Source organism: Cygnus atratus, chromosome 3 (assembly GCF_013377495.2).
Source record: "Cygnus atratus isolate AKBS03 ecotype Queensland, Australia chromosome 3, CAtr_DNAZoo_HiC_assembly, whole genome shotgun sequence".
NCBI lineage: Eukaryota > Metazoa > Chordata > Aves > Anseriformes > Anatidae > Cygnus > Cygnus atratus.
In genome coordinates this window covers 96,911,254-96,921,969 of record NC_066364.1, presented here as the reverse complement: position 1 = coordinate 96,921,969, position 10,716 = coordinate 96,911,254, and the positions used below count along the sequence as shown (strand labels likewise).

General features: G+C 47.1%; 1 protein-coding gene across 1 annotated transcript; it reads right to left on the bottom strand.

The window, feature by feature from the left end:
* Nucleotides 1-5,227: 5,227 nt before the first annotated feature.
* Nucleotides 5,228-10,680, bottom strand: LOC118253397 (NKAP family protein CG6066-like). Its single transcript, XM_050709605.1, has 7 exons — nucleotides 10,638-10,680; nucleotides 9,988-10,059; nucleotides 9,607-9,741; nucleotides 8,035-8,087; nucleotides 7,321-7,404; nucleotides 7,009-7,101; nucleotides 5,228-5,834 (listed from the first exon to the last, which is right to left on the bottom strand). Exons 2-7 carry the CDS (start codon nucleotides 10,055-10,057, stop codon nucleotides 5,784-5,786), a joined length of 486 nt encoding a protein of 161 aa, XP_050565562.1. The 5' UTR covers nucleotides 10,058-10,059; nucleotides 10,638-10,680; the 3' UTR covers nucleotides 5,228-5,783.
* Nucleotides 10,681-10,716: the final 36 nt, after the last annotated feature.

Here is a 10,716-nt window from a genome sequence, read left to right as displayed (position 1 = left end):
AAGGCCTGAAGCTCTCTGATGCTAAGTGGTTTACAGATACAGCCTTGACATGAAGCCTTCATCAATGTGCTTCCAAGCACGTCTTACGTTAATTGGTATTTTCACAAAACGAGAAGATAAAAGCCACAAGAGTGGTGTTTTGTCACCAGATTCCTTCAAGTCAAGTCACTCCTATCGAGTCTGTACCTGATCCCAGAGACTAACCCCGTAGTATCAGCAGGTGGCTCAGGGCTCCCTGCGCTAAGCACTGCACAAGCACACACACGCGTGTGTTAAGCAGGAGGAAGCATTTCCCCCACACACGACAGCTGGCCCTTGGCTGGAAGGCCGTGCCGATAGTCCCGTCTCCTGCCACACCTCCCAGATACAGGGCAGCGCACAGCAGTTTGGCCCCCAAATCACTCCAGACGCAGGAGGCTGCAGAGCCAGCGCGTTTTTGGTGGTGCCCTGTGGCATAGGAGGGGCTGCCAAGCCTCGCTCCGTTGTGCCCACCTGTGCCAGGCAGAGCCATGCGACGCGGTGAGGGAGCCTGCCTTCCCCTGGCACTGCCCTGCGTGCTGCGGCCAGCTCACAAGGGGCCTCTTGTTCCCTCTGTGCGCTCGGGCGAGCTGTGTCAGTGTCAGGCTGACACCGTGCCGGCCCCGAGCGCTGCGCTGCGGGCCCACGTCTCCCAGCGACCGGCTGTTCTCTGAGCGGCTGCTGCACAAAGGTACTCGCAGACAGGGACACCTTTCGCAGGATGAGATCCTAAAGAACAAGGCAGGAAGGCGAGGAAAAGAGCTGCAAGAAGCACAATGCACTTGGAGGTGATTCGTGAGTATCTGCGTACAGCACCCTTCATAAAGTTATAAATTCCTAGGGCCTTGGCTGGACGACCAGATTACAGAACCTCAGCTCCCTATTTTGGTCACAATTAAATTTTGCCTCTACCAAATTAACCGAACCTGCAGCAGGGGCAGAGAAGGCAGGACGGAGGGGAAAGAGCATGTGTATTTTCAAATCAGAGTATCTACTCGCAGATTTAGTAATTACTGTAAAAAAACCAGCAATTACTGCTACACCCATTGAGTGATTACAACGCTGTATTCTCAGAGGCTTCTCTCAGGTCGAGGTCCAGGCACAGCGCCTCCTCCACCCTCACTCTCAGCAGCGTCAGGTTGCCCAAAGCAACAGGTTGCACCCGATTTACTCTGAAGACACGCTAAATAGCCAGATGGGGCAGCAAACCATGACAGTGACATACTCCTCTTTCCTTTGGTTTTTCATTCTGGCACTGGAAGCCTGACGTTATTTAACAGATGGAGAAGAGCAGAGTGCAGTTGCTGAAGAACTCGGCCGTCCCAGGTAAGGCTGCTGCAAGAACACCTGGTCCTCCCGGGTCCCTCCTGGCTCCCAGCAGCTTGCTCCTGTTGCAGGCAGTACTTGGGAGCAGGACAGACCGTGGTCTGTTCAAAGCACAGCCGAGAGGGGGAAATGAACAAAGTGCATTAAATTCATCGGACAGCAGTAACCACCGTGCCCCATAAGCAACACATAATTAGCTCTTTGCAGGCTAATTAGAGGGTTTGGGAACACGAAAGTGCAAAGCCAATGCCCAAAGGGAAAAAAAAAAGTGGTATGTGGCAGTCCAGCTGGGCAGCAATGCCACCTGCTGGCAGGCTCCGAGCAGAGACTAACCAGGAAACGGGCAGCAACTTTGCAGCCCAGCCCTCCCGACAAACACCGATTCCTCTGTGTGCTCCCGTTCCCTCACACCGCTGTCACGCAGAGAACAGCACACGAATGAAGGGCAGAACGCACACAGCCGGTGTTAGCGGCGGTGTTCGGCACCCGGTGGGTGCCGGTACCTACCAGTTGTCTTCTTTAGCGCCGCACCTCTGCCGGCAGCGTGCATTTATCGGACTGGATACGAACGATGTTCTGTGTGCTGCTTCCTTACAGCCACCAACGCCGTGCCCTGCTCTCCCTGCAGGAAATGCCAGATGCTTCATGCTCCTTCTGAATCACAGCTTAAGGCCCAAAATGAACAGGCAGGAAAAAAATAACTGCTCTCAGCAGCCGAATAAATCGTGATCTCTGCACTGGGCACTAATTTTGGTGAGTCATGTTGTCCAGAGATGGAGACAGAAGGCTGTGTATCTGCTGACCAATTTAAGCAGCTCTTCAGAGGCTCCTCACCCCACTGCTTCACGTGTGATCAAGTAACCAGCCTGGGGGGCATTCAGGTGGGCCCAGGACCTCACGGCCTTCAGAAGAACCCACTGCCTCTAAACCTCCAGCCCTTTCAGAGCGCCCAAACAAGAGCCAAGCTCCCAGACTTAAGGGCTGAGCAAGAATTTTGGAAACCTGTTTCTAAATAAGCACAGCAAAAACCGGGAGGACCATGTCTCACGCCTACATGAGGCAGAGCTCCATCCAGTGGTCAGGGCCCTCGCCAGGTTCAGCCAGCCTTCAGGGTGGCCGCGGGACAAGTTACTTGAGCCTCTCTGACCTTTGGTTTTCTCCTGCACGTAGGGCTCGCTCTGTTTTTCCAACTGCAGAGGGAGATGTTCCAGGATGACTGGGAAACGCAAATGTTCCTGCAGCAGGAATTTTTCATCCATGTACATGACAACAGCACAGCTTGCCCAAGCTGAACCATTCTCAGCACTGAAGATGTCCAACTGCAGGCCCTACCCCGCGCTGCAGGATGCTGCATCCTGGTTCGATGGAGGCAAGCACTTCCAAGACAAAATGGCATTTATAAGCATTTTGCCATTTTCATCTCTCAATGTTTTTGCACAGGCAAAGGAGTCAAGTTGAGGCAAATCACGAAGTCAACACGAGTAACAAAGGACTGCATTGCCCATGAGAACCAGCTGAATCATTTAATTACTTGCATCAACCATTCTTTCATGGCTGGGTTTTTGCCTGTTTTCCCTAAGAAGAGACATGTATGAAACTGAGCTCTCTCCTCTCCTGATAACTTTTGAGTCTACTACCAACTGCACCAACTGAAAGCACCAATTTTCTTTAGAAATACCGGGGTCCTTTCCTGTTTCCTCCCATTTGCTCACTACACCCAGGAGCTCCAAATGGGCCCCCACCATGGGACAGACAAAAACCACGGGGCCAGCACACACCTGTGCCTGCCTGCCTGCAGCACACAGCCAGGAGGCAGCACCAGTGCGGTGCCAAGGGCTTAAAAGCAAGGGGCACAAGACCCAAGGCACCAAGCCTTATCAATGCTGCTGCTCGTGGCACAGCTTCTCATAAATGGGACAGAATACTTAAAAAGGACAGAGCCAAGGAGGAAGGGCATGGCAGCAGCACTTCAGAGAACGCATCTCCCTCCACCCTGTCCCCAGCAGTGACTCAGTTTCTGGAGTTTCTGGTAAAAATGAATAAATCAGTCTAGTTCTGCATGATTCCCAGAATGGAAAATGGCGCAGGGATACAGTGAGTGGGAAGACTGTCACGCACATAAAATGTAGGCTTCACATCTGACAGACTCCCATTACTCAGCGTATTAGCCAGAATCTCACCTTGTCCAGCCAGGTAGGCCTCAGTATCCCCCTCCTTACCACCCTGCCTCTGCCTCCCCTCCATGACTTCTGACAGCCGCTGCCTCCCTCCATCCCCACCTCAATCCTCTTCCACTGTTCCAGCCTTCAGCCCTCCCCACGACGAGCGCTCTTCTGAGACCCGGTGGCAAGGCTGTCTACCTGCCATTTGCATATCGGGTCAGCATCCCACGCCGCTAGGCAGCTCCCTCATGCAGATTTCTAGATCTGTACTTCACCGATTCCTCCGCAGCTGTTACCTTGCTGTCGTAACCTTCACATCGGGCTCAGCTGCCACAACGGAAATCTGAAGCGCTATTAAGAAGTTATGCAAAAAGCAGATTATTTCAAATAAGTCCCAAGCCCCCAATCAGTGCAGTTCTTCACAAAGTGAGATCTCAGCGTTTCCTCTTTCTGACTACCTTCCAAATTTCTACATTCTTTTCTCCTACATTTTCAGAAAACGATACTGCCTTTACATATAATAGCCTATGGAATGACAAGGATGTTAGAATATTTTTTGGAATTAACCTCATTAGGAGAAGTCAAGAGATAAGAGCTGCTTATCTTGGCATGATGCTTTGGCATCTCTAGAAAATAGCACAGTAGCATAAATCAAAGCACAGTCCCCATGAAGCAAAGGTGGAGTTGGATTCTTTTGTTTTCCCCTAGAGACATTTCAGAACATTGCTTCCAAAAATGCTTCCATCACTAGGTTGAAAGTCAAGGAAACTCCAGTTCTTACCTATGCGTTTTCACGTTTTATTTTCAGCAGGATAAAAGGACTCACTCTGCTGAATCAGGGCTTTAGTCTCTAAAGAGTTACCTCTCTGAAACAACTGCAAAATGTTCCACAACAAAAAAAGCTACAGAAAAGACAGGATTCCAGCATCTCCAGAAGATTTCACTACTCAAATTAAAAAGTTAAAACTTGAGCAATGGTGCAAATCTTCAGATTTACTCAAAACGCCATGCTAGACGCAGGCTCAATGAGCTTTCTGCTTGCTTCCTCTGTAACGAACTCCCCTCACTCTGACCACCGTACGCCTGGTACTCTTGTCAAAACCCGCTGCCCCGACTCCTTTTTCTAAGCACACCTGAACCGCGGCTCCTGAGGAGCGTTTCCTACACAAGCGATTCCTGTGGAGTTCCCACGGCCGGGTTACGTACACGGGGCCTGCTGCCAGGGCTCTGGAAGGAAGCGAGCACTGAGACCACCAAGACTAATACACACATGCGCACCCAAATTATGGATTGTGCTCCTGCTGCACACCCAGACCTGGCTCACTCTCACCAGAGAGCAGCAGCACACCTGGACGGTCACCGTCCCTGCCTGCCTCAGCACCGTTCCTACAGCTCTTTCTCTTTCCCTTAACTGAAGATGCGTGGTGTGTGCCCGGCGGCACTTTACACAGAGGAAGATTTGATACCGCATCAGAAAGGCGGGCGAGATCTTCAGGCCTTTTAGCTCTAGGAACTGCAACTCTAGATATGGGAGTAAACTACCTACTGGGAGTGTGTGCTGCCTTTGAACAGCTGATCCGGATAAACAGAACCAAAGGCCTTTCCTGCTTCGATTTTGGGATAAAGATTATTCAGCTACCATTATTGCTCCAGAGTATTTTACTGTTGACGCTTTCTAGTGACAAAGAGTAATAAAACTGTCCAGAGAAGGACCATATCTCACACTGAAAGAATATAATATATTAATGAATGAACTGTCAAAAAATCATTTCTGTAAAAGGATGTTCTATTTACAAAGGTCAACCTGCTCTTTAGGACAAGTAAAACCACTACTGGAAAAAATATACATATAGAAATGTCTCATCTTTCAAATAGACATTTACAAATACGCTGTTTTGTTTAAGCGACTAGAAACATTAAGACATTTGAAATTAAAAGTGTGTTCTGCATGCAGTTATGATAGAAATTACATTACTGGCCCTCAGTGTGTCACTTATCATCATTGTCAGTGACACACTCTTAGGCTCTTCTAAACCACCACAGCCTGGCTATTACCTTAGGATCTCAAAAGGAGGACACGGATCTTCATTAAGAGGTTATCAGTCACTCTTCATTTTGCCATTAAGAAAGGACATCCTGATTGTCTTCACAGCAGGAGAGTCTGTCTGGTCTTGTCGAACTCGGCGTCCTTTTCCCTGAGTTTCCCGCTAGTGTTTTGCTAGGCATGATGATCGTTGGCTTGGTGTATGTACAAGTCCTTGGTCAGCACTCCTCCCCTTACAAGGCAGAGTTCAGAAATTCAAGCAGCTCTGCGCGGTTCCGATCTCTCTGCAGGGCAGAAAAGCAGAGGCAGCAGATCAACAGCCCTGTACTCGGCAGGCCAAGGCTGCACAACCCTGTCTTCTGTGGGGCCATCACACGCTGGCACCCTGCACAGTAAACGCTACCACATCCAAACACCGGGGTTTTACTGTCTCCCAGGTAGGTGAGTGCCTGGAGGAGGCGCAAGGCAACGGGTACTCAGGAGACAGACTTTAGGAGCCAAGCTGTCGCCGCCACTATCCCATGATATATTTTCTAAGTGGCTCCCTGTGGAGGCTCCACTCGGTTGCCATCACGTAGCTCACAGCCTGCTCAGGAGGGAACTCGCAAGCAGAACAGACGTGATTTCTGCTGTCTGAAGCAACTTTCGCTGCACACACAGCAAGTCTTGCGTTCTGGGAAGTATTGTTTTCTCTGCGCATAAGCAGCAGCTTGTAGCACAACAGAAGGAACCAGGAACTTAGGTTCTTGCTTTACACGAGAGACAGCCCAAACAGTCAGAACACTTTGCTTCCAGTGTTTTTAAAACCACTGTTTACGAAATGATTGTTGATTCTTAAAATATTGTGAATAACTGGTATTGTTCAATTCAGCATGTTCATGACTAGGGCCACCAATCAAAAAAAGACCAGTGTCAAATATTTGACAGCAAACACTGAAGCAAGCAGGTTACTGGGAGAAGGCTAGCAAGCATTCAGCATAATTTAAGGTAAACCTTACTGCCACAAAAAGCAGATAATGTATTTTTGATCAAATCCAACTTGAAATGCTCAGGTCTATTTTGGTATAGAACTATAGAACAAACAGTTATGGCCAAGTCAGAACCCACCGAACGGGATACCTCAGCAAAGTATCACTTTTTTAGCTTTTTAACCAAGTCAATAAATTGACTTGTATAGAAGCCCTCTGTAGATCACTCTAAGGTACGGACATTGCTGAAAAGAGTGACAATATTTAAATGCTGAGTCTAAACACCCATAGCAATAGTAGAAAATGCTACCAATTCATGATATCTAGGGTGATATCTAGGTGATATCTCAGGTGGCATCACAGCCACATTAAATGCTACACCTGATTTACTACCTATAAGACCTACTCCTCTACTAAAGAGCACTATTAGAAAAATATAAAAAGGGATTATATTTTCCATTAGGGATACACAGACTGTTTTAACTATTACCTCTTTGTCCTTCTTAGTTTTCTTTATTTTCATCTTAATTTTCTTTCCAGTTATCATGCTGTAGTTTTCATTCTTCTTTTTGTTTTTGAAGAACTAAAACGAGATCACACATGAGGGAAAAAAGCTTTATTTTATCATGTTACAAATCTTAAAGAAAATTAGACGATAATCTTTTATACTTCCTAAATGTCTAAAAAACGGGGATACATTTCTATTTTTTTATGACAAAACTGGTGCTGTTAGAAACATTTTTCTGACAAGACATTGTTTAAGCGAGAGATACAATTGGAATTTTGACTTAAACAAGCATACCTTAGAAAGCTGGACAGGTCCTGTCTTCTCTCTTTTTTTCTTCTTTTCTTTCTTTTTTTTCACTTTATTCTCTTTTTTCCTTTTCTGTAAGTATAAGACACATACTGTAGTGCTTACAGATTCGCAAGTGCAGAAAAAGGAAACCCACAGAGCCTTTTCATACTCTGGCTAGTCTAAACGGCCCCTATTGCTTATCCTCATCACTGATGAATAGGTCCTATGTGAAGTACACAGAATATAATGCAGAAAAGTTAGCAACCCTTTGGATCTCAAGAAACAGAAACAGTATGATCCCTGATTCTCTCTCTTTTTTTAATGTACACCACCCAATATATAAAATCACTGAGCAGAAGGTCATATAAAAATGAGAAAAGAAAAAATACAACACCAAGAAACTGTTACTCTGACTATAAACAGTTTCTTCTGACAAATTCTATGAAGTTATCAAGATTTCCACTTCTTTTCTTCAGAGACTACTCTAAATTCTAGGACCTGCAACGACTGTTAAAAGGCACCATAAATTACTTCTTCTTTGGTAAACAGTCAAGTGTACATCAGCTTAATCAGTTCATCTCCTGTTAGCACTAAAAGTATGCTTGAGATTTACATAGCCACAGACAAAACCAGTAAGTATTACACGATATTTAAGGTTACCAAAACACAAAGAACTATTTTCTGTTTGTTAACTACTCATTATTGTTAGCAAAACTTTACCTTTTTATTGTGCTTTTCTTTTTTCCTTTTCTTTGATTTAGACTTAGGAGAATCTGGAAAAAAAAACTATCTAGGGTTAGTATTCTGTAAAAGGCATTTGGTTTTACAGATAAGGCATGTAGACACATAAAACATAAGAAGAAAATGATTTAATTCAGCTGAATATATCAATACTGGTTGAAATTAATCCTGAGAAAAGCAACACATCAACTTACTGCCACTTACTGGTCTAACATGGAAACTGAAAATCACCTGAAAACATTATCACAGTATAAGGCAAACGAAAAACTTTTCCTACTTGCTCAGCTCCTGTTTCAAGTGTTTCTGTAAAGCTGAAACTCATGCATTCTATAAGCTGATCATAAATGTAAAGATTACACTACAACTGGTACGTAAGGAAGTTGATTTTGAAGCACCAGCTCTGACTATGGGACTGTAAACCTAGAAAGACAGTGACCCACTAGAAAGACAGTAGACCCACTAGTCTTCCAACAAACTGCCTCCAAGCCACCAGCTCCGCAGTTCCTTTGTAAGAAATTCCAGACAAAAGGTAACTTTATAGGAATACACCAGAGCACAGCCAGGCTCAAAAGTTAAAAAGGGATAAGGTAAGGCTGGCTGCCCAAGCACCGTTCTTCTGGCCTCCTCACAACAAATACATCACAAGCATGTCAGAAGAAACGATGAAAATTGTAATTCCATCACCACGTTCAGTCTCTTCCTAACACCAGATGAACCTGGCAAGGGATGCAAAGAATCTTAACAAGAGATTTTACAGGTGCCTTAGCCAGAAAAGGAAGACTAACGAGGGCGTACCCTCTCTGATGAGCAAGACGGGCAAACTGGTGACAACAGACGTGGAGAAGGCTGAGCTACGCAGCATTATTTTTGCTTCAGTCTTGACTGGCAGTCACCCTTCCCACATCTCTCAAGTCCCTGAACCTCAAGGCAGGGACTCGGGGAGCAAAGTCACTGTGAGTGAAGATTGGATTTGAAACCATCTGATGAACCTGAACATATATAAGTCTACGGGGTCCAAAGAAACACAACCCAGGGTCCTGAAGGAAATGGCTGATGGAGTTGCCAAGCCACTCTCTATCATACTTGTAAAGTCCTAGCTGTCAGGCAAAGTCCCCAGTGACTGGAAAAAAAGGAAACATCACTCCCATTTTTAACAAGGTAGAAAGGAGGACTAGGGGAACTACAGACCGGTGAGCCTCACCTCCACGCTCAGGAAGATCATGGAACAGATCCTCCACGAAGTTATATTAAGGCATATGAAAGAAAAGTAATTTGAGACACCCAGCATGACTTCACCAGGGCCAAATCAGACTGGCCTGACCGATCTGGTGGCCTTCTATGATGGAGTGACTGCATCAGTGGATAAGGGATGATGGACCAACGTCATCTACCTAGTGAAGATAGACCTAACCAATTTTATCACTTTACCCATATCTCTTCCAGCCTCGTTGTCACTTTGTGGTGGTTTAGCCGTATTTAAAATAAGCTTTAAATGTTTCCAGGAGTGCTGTCAAAACTCATAAACATCAGGTACACACATCGGTAGCTTACCTCTGCTACTTGAAGAAGATGACCTTGACGATGAGCATGATGATGAGGAAGAAGAGGATGCAGTACTAGAAGATGATGTGGATGAAACAGATGATGATCTGCTTCTACTACGTTTTCGCTTCCTTTTTTCTTTACCTTAGGAAGACAGGAGACAACAGTGACATGCCTGCTAGTAACTATGGTCTACAAAGATGACTCTTACAGAAATTTAACACAGTAAACTGATATTTTGATGAGTTCCCCCCCTTTCCAGTGTGCCACAGGGTATTATCATTAGCAAGTGACTATGGTACATGTTACAGCCAAACACAGTAGCAGACGCAAAGGATAACGCATAACACTGACACCACCGCTGCACTGGAGCTGATTAACAGCACCTACCTCGGCCTTTCAGCTCCTCCTGTGAGGTTGCACAGAGCGTCCTGCTTTTTTCATCCTTCTGGTTATCCATATCTAGCACGAGACAAAACCACGCTCAGTAACATCACCTCCAAAAGCCTTTGAGGAAAAAGGGCATGCCTCACACCCCCGTGAGGCAAAACTTTAGGCAGCCACCCTCCCGCAGCAGGAACCGGCAGCCCGAGCCCCCCTTCGACCAACACGATGCGATTTTTAAAATTTTTTTCACACCAGGGCAGCCACCGCGAAGGCGGCCAGCGCCTGACGGGGCCGCGGACGTGGCGGAGGCGCGCGGGCCCCGCGGGGCGCCGCCATTTCGTGGGGCCGGCCCGCCGCCGCCTCACGGAGCCCGCCCCGGCCCCGCACTTACCGCGGGCGGCCGCAGCGCTGCCCCGGGCCCCTCAGCGCCTCGGCTGCCGACCCGGAAGCGTTACAGCGGCGACCCGGAGGCGGGAGGCGGTGGCTCCCGGCCCTCCCCGGCCCGGTGCCGCCTCCCGGCCTGGCGCCGAGCCCCGGCATGGCTGGCCCGGCCCAGCCGGAGGGCCACACGCACCGCACCCGGCTAGGAAAAGGCCTGGGGCGTAGGAAGAGACACTCAGTTACAAACGGTCAATAAATACATTAAAACATACCGTGTGCCCACGTAGAAATACCATACGCTCTTCCGTTACTTACTCCGCACAATATTATTGAAAAGGTTTTTGTTTTTTT